Below are 21,808 nucleotides of genomic sequence, written 5' to 3'. Positions count from 1 at the left end.
GAGGAGAGGAGAGGAGAGGAGAGGAGAGGAGAGGAGAGGAGAGGAGAGGAGAGGAGAGGAGAGGAGAGGAGAACTGTGGCCTTAGGCTCATTTACTGGTGTTATTTTCTGTGGTACTGAGAAGGTCAAGAGACAGAAAGTTCAAACACTGGGAATGGCTGAAAGAAATCCAGATGATCCTTATTACCCTCTGTGCCTTTGCGAGGAAACAGGAATCCTTCTTCTGATTTGCAAATGCAAAGAATTAACCTATGGTGGCAAAGTTTTTCTCCTAGGACTTTAAAATGTACAATTAAAAAGTTGATCAAGACAACGATCAGTTCAGAAAGGAGCTTGCTGAGAGTGATGATCCACGATAGTGCCAATCTCACCAGTCCTGCTGCTTTGGTTTACTTGAATATATTCAACTTTAGCTGCAGCTCACAGCACTGCAGGTTGCTTTAACTAGATTTGCTGTATAGAGCCAAATCTTATCAAAGATTCTATTTCTAAACTAATTTTAATGAGAAAGACAGAATGACACTTTTTACATTTTTTTCTACTTTCTGCTAATACAAGGTGAATTGGTATACCTTCAACTATAAATATTAGATAAGTATTAAATAAGTTTAAGTATGCAGGCAAATTGTTACACATGTGCACTACACTCTATCAAGTAACAGACAGCACTAGATGAGCAGTATTCACACGGCTAATGGTGTTTAAAATGTCACAGTTAAGAATTAATTGAAAAGTATTTTGTATCTGTAACATCACATAACTAAGTCATTTTTGTTATTAGTATTCATGTTGTTAATACTCTTTTATTTATGGCCATTTAGGCAGTTGCCTATTATTATGGGGAATGTTTTTTAGAACAGGTTTCTGAAGCTCTAAAAGATAGTATTTAGAATGGGAAAAAAAAGCTATTATTTTCTAATTCGTATAGGCTGGTTTTGCTCATACCTCAACACTGTTGTCACTTAGCTGTAGGTGTTGTCTCTGGCTGTAGGTGAAAATAGACTTAGGTCTTTCTTACTGCAGAAGTATTTTGGCATATGTATACCTATGTGTTACTTATAAAGGGTTTACTGTTGAAAAAACAAACTGGGTTGCTTGTCCCAAGAGGCCCTCCAAGTCCTATATTTATATATATATATAGGACTTCATATATATATATGTATAAATAAAAATATAGGACTTGGAGGGCCTCTTGGGACAAGCAGTGGATAAAGAGTAGCTATCTCAGAAAGGCAGTACCAGATGTAGTTAGTAGAGATAGATCCCACCGGTAGCATAACAGCTCCAGAAAAACATGAAAATGTCACTTAATATATCTCAAACTCCTTTACTGCAATTTAAATATCACTTTTAAAATAGCAATGTGCTTTAAAGGACAGTTCCAGGAAAACGTTCAGTTGAGCAGCTACTTACAAAATAAGCAGGAATCAATCAATATAAGCAGTCAGGCAAGAAGAATGTGCACAATATACATATCTTATCTATGCAAACAGATAGCTACATGAGGTCCTCATGTATCAGACTGTGCTGAGCTACCTTGAATATTATCTGACCATAGGCTATTAGGGATTTGAGAGAGTGAGTGTTTAGAGAGGGGAAAGTAACATTATTTTAGGGAGTGAGTTAAAACAATTATGAAGCATTTCCAACTACTCCAGTACAGGTCAATTTTACGCTTCCGACAGCATACAGTGCTGCTATTATTTTCCCTCATCTTTTGTATTTGTTTATTTTTTTAAGAGAATTAAAGACAAACAGTGATAGTAAATTCCTTGATTATGTGCATGCAGATTGGACTGTGTTTCATAAGTTAGTGAACTTATATTTCATACTAAGAACTGAGAAAAACCAAGATGCAAGCTGCATTGGGAGTGCTGAGCCTGGCTGAAATTTCCATCTGTCAGTTTGATTGTCTAGAGCAGGTTACAGGGAATCTGTGCACTGAAAATTGCAGGAGATGCGAGTGAGAGCTTAAATTACTCCAGGCAGCAAGAACTGTAGCTGAACAGATTGAAAGCTGAAATGTTGTTATTAGAAATTAAATAATGCACGTGAGACTGAAACAATATCTAATTAAAAACATTTGAAAAATGACTTGGAAATTAAATATGACATAATATTTAGCAGATTGTCACTAGTATGACTATGTAGCTTTAACTTTTTTTCCAACCATTTTCACTTCAGGCCTGACTGCCAGCTATCTTGAAATTATACATGAATCAACAATCTCACTCATTCACATAGTAATAAATGGAAGACAAAATATTTTTTCTGACAGCATCCTATATGTTTTTCTCTGACTAATTGATTTTTAAAATTTAGTGAAGGAAAGCTTCTCCTCTTTGTGTGTGACCACTTGAATTAGTCATTTTTGCTTCTAGACGGAGATTTTATATGCTCATGTTGCGCTTTTGGCTTACTCACCTGCAGCTTGATGCTACCAATTGCCAATAAGGAATAATTTCTAATCCGCAGGCTGTAACCCCTGGAAGGGGACCCTGCACTGCATGGAGGGAGCCCAGCACAAGTGACTCCACATACTACCCCATACCGAGTTGTTACAAGGGAAGTTTTATCTCCTATTACAGAAATAGGAGCTTTTATTAACTCTTACCAATATGCTGAACGTATTGGTACCAAAATATCTAACTCAAAGTTCATTAAACTGTTCTTGCTGTGTAAATGCATGCTACCATGCATGGTCTGCCAAACATAGATGAAGGCAGCCTTTTTGGCCTACCCAGTGAAGCAGTCTTCCATATAACTTGGGGTTTTGCTGGGGGAGCGGAGAGGAGGAAGAAAGGACTTGATGTCAAGTAGATGCAACATCTGCCTGTGTTAAATTTGGAAAAATGTTAAAGAAGTTAAAGGTCGAAATGAAGACTTATCCTCTCCAAATTTCCTTCCTGCTTTCTCTTTCCTTTCCTGAAAGAGAAGAAAATCAATGAAGATCTTCCAAATGAGGCTCTGCTGAAGATGCTTTTCAGTAAACTGATTGGAAGAGGGTGGTTGCTGTACAATCCCTTTGACAGTGTCTATACTGTCATATAAATCTGATTTAACTCCCCTCCATCTCTTTCATAGTTAGTGAAGGTCCAGTCAATATAGTCACTGACTCTAGGGAATTAATTGTCTCATTCTAAAATGGACGTATAGAATAGAGGTCAGGGAAATCATATGGCAATAAGAACTTCTTTTTCTCTAATTAGATGAAACATGCCCTCAAAATCAGGTTCACAGTTGATGAGAAAAGGTTTCCTTTTGAGGACACAATCATCCCACCAACATGTTTCATATTTAAGGCTGTTTTGTTTTCTTGCATAGAGTGGGCAAAGCCTGTGATATCGCTGAAGCTGGACAGAGGTTCCCCCTGGAGCAGGATTCTCCTCATGTCAGAGGGCAGGGGGGTGATCTCTAAGCTGGAGGGTGATGTTGTGTCTGACAGCCTGCTTTATCACAAGCTCTTCTAAACTCCTCATTCCTCAGGGCTTCCTTCTTCCTGCAATGAGTTTGGAGGTCTGCATGAAACCCGGCTTAGCGCATTTCTCTTAGTAACCAATGGACCTACAAAGCCATCCACTCAAAAACTCCTGAATAGGCCAAGTGACAGATAGCTTTGCTAAAGGAAACAAGTATTAGCTGTCAAAAAATGCATCAGACCTGGCACAGGTTAGTGAAGCCTATGAACAGCGACAACCTCTACCCTCAAGCACTCAGTAACACCGCTGCCGTGCTCTCTAATAGAGCAAAGCCATTAAGTTGTCCCTGTTGCAATTTAGATCACAGAAGAGACTTCCACGGATTCTTTCAGGTTAAAATAACTGGTATAAAGAGAGTAGGCAAAATTATTCCACTGTAGCTACGTGCTTAATTATATGGAATACTGCATAAATTGTCAAGTGCAAAGAATTATTCTGATAAATTAAAATACTAATTAAATAGGCTATTGCAGAATTTTGAGAACATTATAGGGCTCTGCTTCTTCAGGTAATTTGCATATCCTTCATCTAGCGAATTTAATTTAAAAGCTTTCTTTTTTTGTGTGTTTGGAAACCCTTTTTGTTTCAGTGGGAGATTAAAAAAGGGATTTATATGTTGCTGTTTCTTTTTTTTTTTTTTTTTTTNTAGCTGTTTTTATTATGCCTCTTTGCTGTCGAGTTTGCCAGTTCTCCATTAGTATTTCAGGACTTTAAGCCTCTGGCTGTAATAATCACCTTTGCTGGAATGTGCATTATACCCAGAATTTTCATTTCCTATTCATAACATTTGCAAGATACATATTGTCTGCTGTATATTTACATTAGAATAGAAATTAGCAGGTAGCAAATTTAAATGCTTCAAAAATTTAGGGCCAGTTTTCAGAGGATGAGTAAGACAGCTTCTAAATATGTAGATTTGCTTTACCACCACTTTTTCTTATCTATCTATAGTCTACTGTCTACCTGTTGTTAAACTCCAATCATAGTTATGTGTAGTAATGATATTCACTGTTCATCATCTCCAGATGAACATCACAGAATTTTTGATCATCCTGAACTGCTGTGGAGTAGAGCTCTTCAAATAAATATGCATTTAGTATATGCTAAAATATGCTCCTGTAAAAGCCTAGAATGAACATCTCAAAGATGGGCTGCTGTGGGCAGTGTCTACATTCTAAGAATGACCAAGTCTGACCATTTTCAGGTCACGATTTCCTCAGTGTCACATCCAGGCCTCCCAATTTTGCCAGGATTTATGTGAGGATGGTCTTCAGAGCTGTGCTTTGTGTTTTCCTCTATATCAGGGAGCAGAGGGAAGATATGGCTTTACTACACTTTAAAATCAAAGCTTCAGTAATTAAAGTCTACAGGAATCTTCCAGTATGGAAGATATAATTACACAGTTCAGCAATAGGGCAGTCCCAATTTTTCCTGCTAACTGTTCATATGGTAGAAAATGATACCCAGGCATTTAAGCTTGCTTTTTTGTTTATATTCCCTTTATTTTGCAATGATGGAATTGTGCAGTTTTATTTATCCTCAGCTACCAGCAAATCAGGTGTGGGACAGCTGGATTTCTCTGAAGGAGTCAATAGAGCTTTCTGTTTGCTGTCCTGTTGCTCATGTGAATCTTTGCATTTGTCAGAAATCTAGCTTTAATATGTATGCTAGATATGAGACTGTCAGTGTGGTAACACAGAACATCTTTGAGATGAAATGGCACATCTGCAAAGGAGAGTGTCAGAAACACGGCATGACAGGTGCTGAACATGAATATTGGTTAAAAAAAATACACAGTTCAGAGGATGGAGCTAAAGACTTGAAAAACTTGTTTGCAAAGATTTGGGTATTTTTTGAAATTCTTGCTGGACAATACGTGCAATGCAACGGCAATAGCTTCAGTCCACGTAGTCTAGGCATGCTGTCTTTTCATCATTGTGCACAACAGTCTTGCTGATCTGCCTATCTATAGGAGCACAGCTGGCAAGGACCTATATACCAAGATGCATAGAAAGTTTAGACTCCTAATGGTCACTCTAATCCTCTACCACCTTTAAGATGCTCTAATCCTCTGACCACCCTTTGCTCTCTATTTTTTTCTGCCTCTGTTTCAGTAAAAAATGAAGATAACTGTATTCACAAAACTATCTTTGTTATGACTCAGTGTGGACTAAATAGATTTGTTATTGTGTAAAGTACTGTGTACATAGTAAATTGTATGGCTTAAATGTTCTGGTATGCATGAGCTCATGTTCCCATCAGTCTTATAGGTAGCATATTGAAACAACAAAAAAAATATATGTGGGTCTAAAGGATGGACAGAGCTTTCCTATCAATTTAAATCATGGGAAAAATTAATCTCTTACTAAAGTCATTTCTTACCAGAAAAGTGTCTCTGTGTTAGAATTACATGAAATTTTACTTCTTCAGTCTTTGCACATACAAACTCTTTTTAAAATCAAGAGACATTTTGAATACATAAAGTAAGAATGAGCCCTAATGGCATAGCTCACTTCTGAAATAAATGTGAGTTATTTGCCTTGCACTTTGGACAAGCGGAGTGGAGTGCTATCTCACAATAACATTGCTTCTAAGAATTGTCTGCTGCTCTGTGAACTGTTTTGAGCGTATGCTAAATAGCAACAGTTAAATATATTTTTGCAAAAGGAAAGGAAAATATGTGAAGCTTCTTTTTCTTTCTGCAAGTTTACTGTGTATAGGATGTCCCATCCTACTTGCTTCTTGTGTTTTCTTCGAGGAATGCGTCCTTCAGCCAACTAAAATTGAGAAGCTGCTCTACCCTAGAATTGAGTCTACCCCAGTTGTCCCTGTAATGACAGGCACCCTACATAGGGGATGAATAATCTCATTAAAATATCCATCTCTTTCACTGACTACAGAAAGAACCAATATGACCAGCCTCGATTAGATAGTCAATGACTATGTGGCTAAAGCTAGGAGTGTTTAACAAGGTTCTGTGGTTTAATTGCTACTTTAATAAATAGTTTAATAAATTAAGTGCCTTGTTTTGGGCCATGTGTCCATGGAGTCCGCATGACAGTTTGGAAATTGCATGGCCAAACTCTTCTCACCAAAACTAGGTGATCTAAACCATATCAACCAGGGGTTGATCTTACCCATAGCAACAACCGGGGAATAATTTCTTCTTTGTGCTGCCCCTGAAGACTTGGTTGGACCTTGTTTTGTGAGCCTGTGAGCACATACAGTCCAAAATTATGTAAAGACTATATAAAAATTTAACTAAGATATAAGCTGATGCACAGGAAAAATCTCAGTTTTATGAAGGAAAATGTTGTGCATTGCATCCTAACACTGAGAAAGAAATTATTTGTCTTACATACTGGGTAGGACTGTATCATTATCTGGTACATATCCTATTATTGCTGTCACAGTGGTGAGGTGCTGCTGTGCTAACAAGACAAGGTCTTACTGATGGTGAGAATTCTTCTGAACCATTCTGGAAGTGAAGGGTGATATAGTGCATACAAGGAAGCAGAACTGGTTTGGCTTTATTTTTCCAGAATAAAGAACAATTAATAACATACTTATGCATTCAAAATCACCAAATAGCAGAGCTGTTATCAGGGAAATATCATCCACAGATCACATAAGTAAGAATTATAGTGAATTTGTTGATCAAGGATAGAATGGAAGGTTGGTTGTTTTATAAACATTGCAAAATCATGCATATTTCAGCTATCCCTTAACTCTTACAATCTTAATTTCCCTTACAGCTATAAACAAAGAGAAGCTTGAAAAAACAACTGGACTGAAAATTCTGGAGACAGGCATGGGGGAGGTAAGTGGCTTGAGGACATTTTGTACTCTCAAAATCATTTTAATTGTGGGTTCCTTGGGGTTTTTTTGGGGGGGAGGGATTGTGTGTGTGTGTTTTGGTTTGGTTTTGGGGTTTTTTTTTTTTTTTTTTGCATTCTGGATTTTTTTTTGTAAAATCCTGGAGCTCATGCATGTTTGTGAGCTACCAGTCTGATAGTGCTAAAGGCCTTTTTTCTGATACAGTTGCATCTGTCAAAATACAATCTGCTGCACAAATAGCACTGTATCCCACAGAGAAAAAAATAACCATCTTTATGAGGAAAGTGCAGCAAGCTTTAAGAAATGCAGTTTCTAGCTTTGTTGTATCGCAGGAACAAAATCTCCAAAGATGAGCACAGCAACTGAAGCTGTTGTATGATTCCCCTTGGTTTTGATGGTGTACTATCTCGTATAGATCAATGAAAGTTTATATTTGGGGGTCTTCAGATGTTAGAGAGAATCTGTCAGTGGATGACTTGCTTATTTTGGATGTAACTTGAAATATAAATAAAACATATGTCTGTTATTATGGTGATATCACTAAGCAAAAACTCCACTAAGCAGTTCATCATTTATTAAAAAAGATGATGCTATCTGCTAAGAACCTTGTATGAACTACAGTTGATTGCTAATTCTTGTGCTAATTTTGTGTACATAGTTTTGGGGTTTTTTTTCCTTTTCATTTAATAATTTTGCTAGTTTTGAAGGCTTACAGTGCTAGATAAATGTCTTTTTCTTGTGATTACATTATTCTCAGTAGTAACAATAATGAGTGACTAGCTTGCAGCTGAAGGAACTACTTTTTTTCTTCTACTGATTTTCATTTTTGATATTTCTGTTTTTTTATCAGTTTATCAGAATAAGAGCTTTTCTTGCCAAGATTTCTGAGATCCTTCAATAATTTCATTCACATTACTAAAAGAGTTAGTCCTAAAGAGGTACCAACACTGAGATGTGCTCAGATTCTCAGTCTCAGAGTAAGAATTGTAAGAATTTGATTTTGGAAACATGCAAAGCTAAGCTCATCAGAGAAAGAAAAATGCATTTTTTTTTCTTCTGTCTGAGCTGTAAGAGATGTGTATATTAAAGGGATGAGTAGTGTCGCCTGTATTCTGAGTGTGGATATGCTCTCAGACTGTGTGCTGACTTCAGACCAGCCTCAAACTGCATCTGTGCTATTTCCAGCCCTGCCTTCCATGAAATGGCAGTGAACCAGGACTGTGGCAGGCACCATGGAAGCCACATCCAGTACAATTTGTCCCTGGAAGTCAGTGAGATGCCTTGTGCTAATGAAATGCTTCCATGTATCTGTCTGATTCTAAATCTTCAGAAATCACTGAAAGGATCCCAGCTGACTTCAAAGAGCTTTAAATCAAAATCTCAGGTCCCTGCTTAACTTCACACACTTATCTTTAAAGGAATTATTATCTTATAATCTTTAAAGGAATTATCTTATCATAGCCGGTGGAGAAAGAAAGCATTTCCAGATGTTTGAAATAGAAGTCAGGTGACAACCTGCTAAGTACTTCATTAATCTAAGTGGTAGTAACAGGGTTGTTGTAACCAGGGTAGTCTTAAGAATGTACCGCAGATAAAGCCTAGAGAAGTTCCTAGCTTTTTCAGACCCGCTAAATAAATATAACTAGGACAAATGGACAAGTGGTTAGGCTAGAGTTCCCCCCAGCCTCGACCCTGGGCTGAGTTTAGTTAAAAATCATCACTTGTCACTGCAGAACTCACCTCTCATATATTTGTACCATCACAGCTTTAAAAGAACCTACTGCTTCAGCTTGAATTAATAAAGACTTTGACAGATGATTGTGTTTTACACTCTGCCAAATATGTATTCTTAGAAGGCAAAATGTGAAAATGAATTAACCAAAGAGAAGCAGACATCTGAGGCCTGAATATATTCTAGGTTACATTTGAGATACAGTGATCAGCAGTGAAAAGAAACAAGTGGTTTGGAACATTAAAATGATGGAAGAGCATTTATTCAGCTGCTTATATATTTTGTTGGATGTGAATTCTCCCACCTGTGTATATTCCCCTTTTAAAGTCTTATCAGTTATGATTGTGCACATAACGAACACATTTCTGTAGAGTCTTACCTAAATGCTGTAACCAAGCTGCTGCTTTGTTGATAGGATATCAGATTCAGTTTATTTCAGGTTACATCTAACTATGTTAATCCAGTTTAGCAGTTCATTTTTGATTCACCTTGGTGTTTAACATTGTTAAAATAACAGAAAGTACATATTCGACTAAAATGAAGGTGCCTTTTATTGAATTAGGAGTTCTTCTGCTCCACACACTGTGAATATAATTAGATATAATGGTAACCATAAATCAAAGGCAAGATCCTCAAATCAAAAGTACTTAGAACAAGGAAAAAGACTTAGCTTTTTTACTTTCAGATTGAGAGATGTGCTTTTGGTTGGACAGTAGGTCAGATTCATGGCTAAGTTAATCTTCAGTTGCAGGACTGTAAAATAATGACAATTGTTTTTGTATAGCAAATTTCCTATCTGAAATAACTCAAAAAGAATTGCTTAGGTACTAGTGGTAAATGAAACAGCAGGAATTGTTCTAAGCTCTGCAGTAATATGTTTGCTGCTTTGGACAGTGGAATCAGTTTTAGGTCAGGATCACTGATTAATAGGATTTGTTCCTCAGAAAGAAACGTGTAGACACCAATGACTAATCAAGCATTAAGTGTGGCTGAAGGAAATGGCTTCACTCACTATGGGGAAGAGAAATGCCTTTCAGGGCTCCTCAGTCTCTCAAGAATGGCATTTCAAAAGCAAAAGTGTATGATAAAATTCACCCCATGCTTACTGAGCCATTCAGTCAAGGCTGAGGAGGGTGGATGAATTCTTTTTATCCTGCTGCATAAATATATACCACTAATGACATGGGTAATAGTCTGAAGTTTACCACAGTTACAATGTACTTGATCATCTCTTATGTCATGTAAAAGATTTTCCACAGCCTCAGTGTATTTTTTACATATAGCTAAGCTCAGCTGCATTTTGCAAAGGCAAGGCGAGACCAGGCACCATTTTAACAAGATCAAAAATGAGTTCCTTACCTGAAACATCAACAGATACTCATATTTCAGGATGTTGGCTTGAAAAATGTCTACATTTCGAGGTTTGGATGATATAGTGCAAACTACTGCCGGAGCCTTAGGTAAACAGAATTTCTTTTAGGTCTGTGGAATGACAGACCTTACTGGTACTTCCACAGTGCACCTGTTCAGCATTTGCTGGCAGAATATTCAGTAGTCCAGGGAGCTAGGGAGCTGGAACAGAGTTTGATGTGCTGCATATCTCTCTAAAGGTGCTAATTATTTTGGCATCTTTCTTATTTGTAAGAGTGCTATTATACCAAAAATCCAGGTAGAACTCTGCTGTAAAGAAAAACAGTGTCTGTATTGAAATCTTGAGCGTGCTGGTACTATATATCACATTTCTGCCTCTGAAACTGTAATTTTTCAGGAGATTCATTTTCTCTTTGGAGTTCTCCAGCACCATTTTCACAACTCTGAAACTCCTATGTGGTAATTCTCAAAGACTTTTTGGGTGACTGTCATGCATGAAGTTTGTGCTACCCAAATTCATCATGAGATTTTCACACCTTCCTGATTATTCAGCAGTCATGAAGAGATTTGGAGGTATTTGGATCTGATAACTCATAGATAAAATAAATCTCAGCAGTCCCCAGGTCATCTTCAGAAGTTCAGGAACCTCCTCTGGCTGAGTATGAACATAAACATGGCATTATTTCTGTGTGTGATTGTCATGATACTGTAAAGGAAATCATTCTGGTAAAAAGCCTGAAAAGCTAAGTAGCACTCAGCTAGGACCTTTAGCTCTGTTTTCCTGGCACCCAACATGACAGAGGCCTTGTCTTTTACAAAGGTAGAAATTGAAATTACCGTTCTTCATAACCAAGCGCAAGATATCAGGGTCAAAATTTGATCACATTGGATCAAATTTGACATTTTTAATTCACTTGCAATTCACTTTAATTCACTTTCAATGCTTAAGAGCATTGAAAAAAACGGTGAAAGAATTTGAAAGCCTGCTTATGAGGACTTATGCCTAACTCCTGCTGAGCTATGGATTCAGCATGGTCCGGAGTTCCAGTCCTACACAGAGGCACGTGCCCACCTATCCTCAGGAGCCGCTCTCCAGCTTGTGGGAGCTCAGCAGGTGCCAACAACCGTGGCCCAGCATGGAAGGAACTGGTTAACCTAGAATTCCTTCCAAATGCTTTCACAATTCTTTCCACATTTTCGCATTTTCTTTTTCCTTAAGTAGTTTTGAATTATTATAAAAGCTCAGTGCTTTGTAGTTCAATTCCAGGCTGAACTCAACAGTGACCAGAGCTGTTCAGATTCAATTTCAGTCCAGCTCCAGTTTAAGAAAATTTCAAATGATAGCACAAATTAAGTTACAATGAAATGGAAAAATAACTGCTTAAGCTAGTTTTTGGTTGAAATTTGTTTTCAACAACCATTTTCAAAATAACAGGTCAGGTTCTTCAGTAGCTCCAGAAAGCATAATAATTCAAATCTGTTTTCTGAGCTAAGATGCTGTGATTTGAATTATAAATGATGTCTGAATCAAGGCCTGAAAAACACCCAGGGAATGGCATTTCTCTGTCCTGAGCTGGTAAAACTGCACCAACCATGGAATGCATTATTTTAAATTAACTCTTCCAATTTCTGAGCAGAGCTGCACAAAATGTGCTCATCACTCAAATTTTAACATTGTAGGATTTGAATCATATTTCTCGTATTATGACAGACATAAGAATTAGAATAGATTTCTAAACCAAGTGGAAATAACTTAATCAAAATATATGTGAAAAGAACATTTTTCTGTATAGCTAGATGTTCTAAAATAGAGCAGTAATATTTTGACACGTTTCAGAGTGTTCTCAGTTATAGATATTTTGATAGGTGTAGAATTATGTTGACATTGCATAAAGTAGTGTTATTACAATAAAGAAAAGGAGTCTGTATTTAAAAATTCTAGTGGAACTAGAAGACACGGTAAGACACTTTCTAATGATGTAAAAGATTCTTTGAGGCAGGAGTCAGATTTCTAAATTATCCTGATCCTTTTGTTGTCATATTTTGTCATCAACATCTGTTTATCCAGATTTGACTCAGAGTGGTATTATAATCCATAAAAATAGAAGTTTGTATAAAATGCAATAAATCTTTTGATACTACTGAAAAAATAAAATGTTAGGTTTTTTTTGTGATCCCCTCTGACTGCTCAGTAGAATTGCTAAGGTTAGCTTTTGGTTTGTAATGCCCTAATTAGCTTGGGACCAACACCCGCTGGCTTTCCTACAGTGACAATCAACAGTAATTTTCTGATCTGGAGCACATATTGTACCCAGAGATGAACTGGAATACATGGAGATGCTGCACTTAAATAAGATTGTTTGGATCCTGAGAGCAGTGTGACCACAGCAGCGATGCCTGCCTTGGTACTCAAGTTTTAGCCAGAGTCAAGGGTAGATTCTCCCCCATTCATTGAGCATCCCTGCCGTGGCTGAGTTTTTAAGAGAACTGCTCAAGCTGGAGCTGTCTCTGTACTATAGGATTGGCCTTCTTAGACCAGCAGAAACCACAGACAGCATTTCCTGCAAGTTCGGTTTCACCATCTTTTTTCCTATAAAATTATAGTTTAAAGCTCAATAAATCACATTATTTTGTCCTTGTTACTTAAGAATTCACAGTATCACAGAATCACACAGAATAACAGAATAACAGAATAACAGAATAACAGAATAACAGAATGGTTGAGGTAGAAAGGAACCCCTGCAGTTTATCTACTCCAATCCCCTGGCTCAAGCAGGGTCACCTTAAGCACATTGCCCAGGATATTTTCCAAGCAACTCTTGAATATCTCCAAGGAAGGAGACTCCACAACCTCTCTGCACAACTTCTTTCAGTGCTCTGTCACCCTCACAGAAGTTTCTGCTCATGTTCAGACAGCACTACCATGTTTCAGTTTGTGCCAAGAGACCAGGCACTGGGCACCACTGAAAAGGGTCCGTCCCCATTCTTTTTATACCCTCCCTCAGACACTTATACATGTTCGTAACATCCCACCTCAGTCTCCTCCAGGCTGAACAGTCACGGTTCTCTCAGCCTTTTCTCTTACATGATAGATGCTTTAGTCCATCATCTTTGCAGCCCTCCACTGGACTCATTCTAGTAACTCATTCTGAGACTCATTTTGGGACTCATCGAGGGTCCCACAACTGGACAGAGTTCTCTCAATATGACCTCACCAGGGCTAAGTAGAGGGGGAGGATCACCTCCTTCGACCCGCTGGCAATGTTCTTCCTTATGAAACTCAGGAGGCCGTCTTGACCACAAGGGCACATTGCTGGCTCATGGCAAACTTGCTTTCCACCAAGAACCCCAAGTCCATCTCCAGAGAGCTGCTTTCCAACAGGTCAGCCCCAGTCTGCAGGGTCCTCATGTACATGTATATGTATATGTCCCCATGTGCATGAGGTTGCTTTTCCCCCCTGCTCTTTCATTTGTTGAACTTCATAAGGTTCTTTTCTACCAAATAGTGACTGGAGATCTTACAGATGTCTTCTACCACCAGCTCCTTGCTAATTGGCATGGCTACTTCAATTAGCAGTTGCAGGGAGCATTCCAGGGCTACCACGCTTTGGAGCAAAACATATTACTATTGACAAAGAATGCTTCAGGTTGGACAGGTTCTTTGCTTAAGACATGTAAGTTAAAGGCTATTTATGCTAATAAGATAAAAGATAACTAAATAAAAACCTATATATTTTTAAGAGCACAGTTCTAGAAATATTCTTAGTGTGACACAGCAAAGAACAGTTGCTTTACCCCTTTTTCTCCTAAGAAATTACAGATTTTAAAGCCATGAGACCCTTCCAAATAAAATAATGCATTTAAGTAGAATAATAATAATATGCTACTTTAATGCTGTCATACCAACAGTGAATAAAATACCCTATTATTATACTTTTCCAGGTACACATATATAGTAAAGTGGTACTAAGCAGAAGTTGGTCATATAGTACTGCCTTAAGGGCTGTAAGGGAAAAAATAAATAGAACATTAAATTTATCCAAAGAGAATGATGAAGCTCTATGGCTCATTTATTTAAGATCTTGTATGTTTTTGCAAAACATATCTTAGCTAATATTTAGAGATAATGTTATTTATTAACTATTCATAATTGCACATAGCCCACTAGAGGGCTGCTTTTCAAAAAAATGCATTCCTATTTTGGGTAAAAGGAAAAAAAAAGACAGAAAATAAAAGCAAATGAAAATAACTATTATTTTACGGTGTAATTTGTCATGTTACTTCTGTGATTTTGTATTGTATCCAGAAGATTTTAAAACAACAAACCTCATGGCTCTGATTCTGCAAAATTTTAAAATGTTCTTTTCTTTAAGTATATACTTAGACTTACCACTTAGCCTACTGAGCATGCGAGAGTTAAACAGGTAGCTCCCCGCCAGTGAGACTGTCTGCTGTCACATATCGCAGCCTCTCTGGCTGTGCAAGGGCAAAGTTCCAATGTTTATCCCTTATATTTGATTTGAATATTGCATAGCAGAGGTATTTTGACATCTGAATGACAGGTCACAGCTTCAGTCTGGAAATCAGGTGTCAGTAGTAATTTCTTTCCTTGTGCTCTGATCATGACAACGCCCTCCACCTTCCTTACAAATTTGGAGAGAACACGACAAGAAAATGAGGAGATTACAATGCTAAGAAATATAAAACAAACGCGATTTTCAGAGACAACTATCAGTGTATATTGATTTATGTTTTCTGCCTGAAACCTTGTAAAAAGCGCAAATATTCAAGTGTCACGTCGGTTCATGAATTCCTTTACAGTAGAGCTCTGTGATTTAAAGGAGCAGAAGTGCCAAGTGATGTGGCAGTTGCTATGGCAACTACAGCAATGCAATTTTTATTCAGTATCATGTAAAATGAAACAAGATACGCTCTGCCTTGTGGCTTCGGGAACTTAGGCATCCTCCCAGTGTTGCCTCTTTTTGTCCTTTTTAACATTGTTCCGTTAAAGAAAAGTAGCATATGTTTGTTTTAAGGATTTGCCATGGTTTTAAGCCACGTGGGGCCATTGTTTATAAAGAAGAAATTCCTCTTAAAAACATTATAGACCTGTAAAGAAAATACGTTTAGATGCTAGCACTGACTGCCTCAGCAAACTGCAATGTAATTCTACTTGAAAATTATGTTATTCTATATACTATGATTTGTTGGCCTGCATTTTATATATTCCTATATATATATATATTTTACAACATGGAAGATCTTCACAGAGGAATATGTGATTGTTTGTGCTAGATTAGCGTACTGATTCATGAAATTCAGCACCATCATCCACAGACCTTCTGCCCTGTGCCAACTAGTGCTCTTCTAGACCCATTTCTCATCTGTACAAGTCTGGGTAAGATCGGGGCAAGGGGCCATTCCCAGCAGGCCACCTCAGTTTGGCAGAATCCAAAGTAGGGTCTGCGCTTTCCTTGCCATTAAAGCCTGAACTGTAGCAGTGACTCAGCCCTTTCCCTTTTTTTCCTGTCCAAATACAGGAAGAATTGCTCCATATATTATGGGGTTGTGTTGTACCAGGCTGCAGAACTCAACATCTGATCTGTTTCCTGTGAAATCCGAAGATTTGGTCTCATAAAGCATTCTCATTCTTCCAGCCCACAACTGTCTTCTACTTGTTCCCTGCTCTGTTTCATCTACAGAGACAACGTGGTTTTGGTGCTGCTGTGTGTGCACTGTGCTGCTGGGCATCACTGCAGCATCCTCTGGAAGGCACAGGCCTTTATGTACTACACATATTAAACGGTATTTTAATCAGAATAGTTTTAAAGAGGTTCTAAATATAAACATGAGGCTTTCTATTAAAATAACTTTGTAGAAACTCCATTGCATTTTAGTTTCCTTTGTATCCACGAGTTTTTTACTGATGAGAGTTTTAAGATTTGGAAGATGTTTGGGTTGCTTTGACTAAGCATAGTTTTAGTTCAGTTTGCCTTTGGCTTATATCGAAGGTGTATTTTTTTGGTTTGGTTTGGTTTGGTTTGGTTTGGTTTGGTTTGGTTTGGTTTGGTTTGGTGGAATCACAGACTTACTTTACTGAAGTAAAAGAGCTTCTTCTGCTGAAGCAGTATGTGATGTAATGCCTCATCAACTGCAGAGCATCACAGATCTGTCTGTTTTCACTTTGGTAGATGGTCTTAATTCCAATTGACACTACTGAATATTGTATCGAAATATCACAGAGATAATTGATCCCTTATAGTTGCTTACATTCCTTCAGCTCCAGCAAAATATCCTTTGTTACAGTGAAGAACTATACGTATCTAGCTATTGCACACCAAAAGCTGTATAAACAGACCGTGAGTACAGCATTATGGCCAGCATAAAAACTGCTCTTGGGTCCGTACCATTGCTTTTAGCATGATAGGTAGATCTATCACAGCACAGTTTTTCAATGGGAGCTGCAGATATCGAATGTTTGAGCATCAGCACCTGTGAGAAGGGAAAGGGACATGATTCTGTGCTATGTAGAAGCAACTGAGTCCATTAATGCCCGAAGGTTATTGGTGCTGACAACAGCTCAGTGTGCACTTTGCCATTGCAAAGGGGTGTCATTTTGCAAAGTATTTCTTCTCTGGCTCTTTGCCTTTAACAGGTCGTGCTTTTTATTTTATAAATATTAGTGTTGTTTTTATGATGCTGATTTCACCTGCTTGTCAAACTGTTAATTTAAAGATCTTCACTAAGTGAATGCAAACAAATTCGGGTCCTCAAAGCCCTGCTAATGCACAATGTTCGAATTTTAATTTCCAGTCCATCTTAGATTATGGTGATGAAAAACAATATTTAATCCCTCGTTAACACATGAATAAGCGGAAACTGTCATTTTCCACCGAACAATAACGGGATTATCTCAAGAACTGTCAGTTTATGTGAAAACATTATGTTGCCCAAATTTTCATAAAAATTAGCAGTGGGTAATATTCAAGATCAGAGCAATGGAAAGAGGGAAATCTGCATTCATGGTAATAAATATTCATATTTGTCTGCTCAGGAGATGAAAATCTAATCAAGGGGCTATTGATGCGCTGGCTCTTTTTTTTTTTTTTTTTTTTAACCAAGATGTTTCATCTAAATTGGGTTTGATATGGAAATTAGTCTCACTCCAAGTCCTCCAGGCCATGAGCATGCTGGGATAACACTGGAGGTGTCCGGTACATCAGATGTTGCTGCTGGCATCTGCTCCCATAGACAACAAACACAATAAAATAAAATAAAAAATTGACGACATCTCCAGGGTCAACCTCCCAGTGGCTTAGGGTGGTTTTTTTTTTTTTTCCTTAAACATTTTAATTTTATCCCAGTTAAATCCTTAGTACTGCAGGGTTAAAATTGTCAGCATTTTTTGCTTTTGTTGACAATTACCATAAATCAGAAGACACTCTGCATGAAGCTTAATGAAATATGTATGATCTAAAAATGGGAAGAAGATAAGTGCAGTACGTTGCTCTAGGGTTTTGTGTGTGTATCTATGTATCTGTGCGTGCATATGCACAACCTGAAGAGTGAACCTTTCTGTCTATTTTGTGTGCTGTGCACATAAGAAGAGTTAGGCCATCAGAAACTGGAGGACCAAACAGAGTCTTTACAGTAAGAAATATATTCCATAGGTAAATTGTATCATAGTTTATTCAAAAAATGAGTAGTGTGTTTTCTATGTCATTTAAAATATTCATTTAAAATATTTGTCTGCTAAGGTGTTCAATTCAAAACTTTTTTTTTTTTGGATAATATATTATCTGTTGACATAAGTATGAAAACCTACTTCTCCAGCATGGCCTCCAGAAAGAAATGTTAGCCTTGACATACTTATTTTTATTATTAATACTCTACAGCAAGCACATGTTGAGTTTCAAAACTGTTTCCTAAATGGGGAAACTCAGTAATTGTCCATTATCTCTTGTTTTTCCTTGTACTTCTAATGACCTAATTTTTTAATGAGCTCTATAATTGATGTTACAAATAGCTCTGTATAGGGGGCCACCCATTTTTGTTGGAGGGTGTTGTTTTCTTAGGTCTATCTAGCACAGCTATGACTGCTGCAGGACACTGGATAATATTATCTACCTACTGACCACTGTAGCACAAGTATTTGGGTGACTCAGTCCAACTCCAAATACCATCACTAAGTTTAATTAATTCCTGGAAAGTTATCCTACAAAAGGTATCCTTTCTTCACCTGGAACTGGACAGTAGTCACATCAGCTTTCACCTGTATGGCCAGTAGCATGAAAGTGAGAAAGGAAAGGAGGTAGAAAAACAGGGAATGCTCTGAGAGAAAGGGCATTCTTATTGACCAGAAGGAGATTAGCTATAATACAAATACTGAAATTATTACTATTGCAAATAAAACAAATACGGTTGGGAGGATTGCAAATTGAAGTGTGGAGGTGCTGCTTCTACAGTTGCAGTGTTCCACTAATTGTGCAATAAATCATTGCTAGGTGAGCGCAAGCATCCTGCAGTGTGGTGTGCATGTACTCTGGCAGACCTGCTATCTTTTACTGTACAATCTGTGCTGGCAGCTTTGTCCAAAATGTTTTTCAGAGACTTTTTCTTCCTAATGAAGTCCTTTGCCAAGCTTAAAAAAAGGAAAGAAAAGAAAAGCGTGCAGCATATATAGCAGATGGATATTCAGCAGTAGCACACAGATGTCTGGCATGCAGGTGTTTTCATTTTCTTTTTGCCAGATAGCTGCAGTAGCTAGATATTTTCTGGGAAATCCCTTCATTTCCCAGAAAGAGGTGCATCTTCTTCCAGTGCAACTTGACCCAGCTCGATCTACATAGGCTGATATTAATGGCCTCTCCTATGTACTACCCATCTGACCAGAGAAGTGCTGAGAACAGAACTCATTCTTCTCTCTTTACCTTTCCCCAAAATGCTAAATTGATTCTGCTGATTTCAGCTAAACAGAAGAGCTGCTCAACTGGGATTAGGCAGTACCACCTGATTCCAGCACTTTCCTCTTTTTTTATGTTACCTTCTTAAAAGTTTTACTGTTAATTTTAGTGTAGATAATAGTTGTTTGGTCATGAAGGAAACTAAGAATTCTACATCTATAAGTGAATAACTGGCTGCAACAGATGGACAATTTAAGGGAAAAAATCAAATACTTATATTTGCTTCTACTAAAATTCTGATTGGAATTTGACTCAAGTGATGGAGATGACATCGATTAGAAACTCATTAAGTGATAGCACATATCAATGTAGCTTTTGAAGTAAAGTAGCACAATGCTGTTTATAAATAATATAATCAATACAATGGTAAGGACTCATAGCACTAATCTCTGTAACCTATTTTACCTCAAGGAGGTCCTATATGCTTAGTATGATCCTTGCATAATGGAGAGACTTTAACTCAGGTCCACCTCCCCTGTCCTATCACCTTCTGGGGTAGCTTCTCCTGTCTCACCTTCCCACACAGAGTAAAAGAAAAAGTGCCTTTGAGGGATTATAGAAAATCACTCCAAAAGGAAAAGAAAGAGAATAAAGGGCATTATTGTCCTTGCTTTGAGCTATAATGATATCAAGTGAAGTTGCCCAAACTTAAAATGTGTGAGAAATTTGGTGTTGGATCCCATGCCCAATCCAGTGCCTCAAGCAGAAAGACACCTTTCCCATCCATTAGTATGCAATTCCAGAAACAGCAGGATGAAGGCTTATCTTCAGACTTAGCTTAGCAAAATGCTTTAATAATCCTAGCTATGAAATGCAAGCAACCAATCCTGGAGTTTACAATAGGAGAGGAAGAGGCTGCAGTATAGCATGGTATGTAAATTACATGCACAGTATATTCGCATGCAAATTTGAATGCTGAAAGGAAAATCATTCTTTTCTAAACCAGAAAAGACAGGTTTTCACCCAAAGAAGCCAAAATCTTCAATTTTTTTTTTTGTAATAAATTGACAGGATATCATTACATTTTAAAACATATTTGTCTTTTCATGCAAAAGAATTTCAACTCATAAATAATCTGAGGTTCATTGCTAATACCAATAAGGCAAAAATAATAATGGTCTATTGGATAACTAAGATCTTACAGGCATATCATAATAAAATAAGTCATTAGTGAATAAAATTTTGAATTTACATTATAAAATTTTGACATCTAGACTTTAACAGTCAGAGTCTGGAGCAGATCCAGGTGTTGTCTGTGATCTTGTTGGTCAGTAACATCCACAGTGGTTGATACCAAGTTGCTATTTTGCATTCATTAGCTAACAAAGTTATGTACCTCTGTCTACTCTCATAGTGAACTTGAGAAACATTTTTGGGTGGTTATAAAAACTTTCAGCAATAGGTTATTTTCCTGAAGCATGACACGCTACACCTGGTTGTCCTGCCGGCTCTCCAGCAATGGAGCAGCTCTTGTTAAGCATATTTTTCTAGGTGAGACAAGACAACGCAGAGCTATAGTAGCTGTGGCCGCTGTCTTGTCTCTATTTTATCTTTTTCATTTTGAGCTTGAGTTCTTTGCCAGACTAATAGCCTATGGCAATGGGCTGGGAAAATGAAACTTTCACTAAGATTAGGACATGTGCAGAAAACAATGTGTGAAATCCTCATCTGACAAGGCTGAACAGACAGATGAGGGCATGGAGACAGTTTGTGAAGTGAAACCATATTTGTACCCAATGTGTCTAGCAAAAAAACCTCTAACAACCAAAGTAGCAGAGGATCCTGCCCAGGAGACAACGGAGTGACATCCTCATTATTCCGCTGTGTGACTACAGGAGGTGTGCAGTTGATTCTGCCCTTTTCAATTACTGGCAGCTTATATTAATTTATGGTGGCGGAGTGATGCGTGTGTTGTGCTCTGGGGTGATTATCCTTGTGAGACTCTAAGTTCAACAGTTGTCAGGCAATTTGGAGTTGCAGACTGGCAATTTTCGTAATTGAATCTCAGGAAATAAACAAAATATGGCAACTTGATATATTTCAAGGCAATTAAATTTCCACTGAAATTTCTGCTTTGTCCTGGGGACTCCCAAATTTGCGCTGCCAAATCGCCTGACAGATTAGAAATGTGAATAGCCTCCAAAATCTGGAGGGAAGCAACCACCCTTATCTATTCAGTGGCACAATGTTATATTGTACTGGCACGTACATGGTCTTAGAAGCCTGCCATCAGAGCACATGTCAGAAGAGCAGCTTGGTCATGAAGACTTAGGAAAGACTTAGGAAAATTGTGTCATCTGTGGCTTTTCTAGCTCAGGAGAGGTGGAACCACAGAATTCCTCTCTTGTAAAATGACTTTTTTGCAGCGTATGAATTCAGCACTGCTACCCATTTCCTTGAGGAGACAAAGTTAGCTTTCAGAGCAAA

General features: G+C 37.8%; 1 protein-coding gene across 1 annotated transcript in view; it reads left to right on the top strand.

The window, feature by feature from the left end:
• The window catches only part of PTPRN2 (protein tyrosine phosphatase, receptor type N2), a 373,439-nt gene that overhangs the window by 156,559 nt on the left and 195,072 nt on the right, over positions 1–21,808 (top strand). Inside the window, exon 8 of the mRNA XM_026053004.1 lies at positions 7,234–7,298. Within this exon, the coding sequence (XP_025908789.1) occupies positions 7,234–7,298 (65 nt within the window). The remainder of the gene's footprint in view (positions 1–7,233; positions 7,299–21,808) is intronic.

Source organism: Nothoprocta perdicaria, unplaced genomic scaffold, assembly GCF_003342845.1.
Source record: "Nothoprocta perdicaria isolate Ctin4 unplaced genomic scaffold, notPer1 scaffold_95, whole genome shotgun sequence".
NCBI lineage: Eukaryota > Metazoa > Chordata > Aves > Tinamiformes > Tinamidae > Nothoprocta > Nothoprocta perdicaria.
The sequence above is the reverse complement of the archived record's forward strand: the minus strand, read 5'-3'. Positions and strand labels throughout refer to the sequence as shown.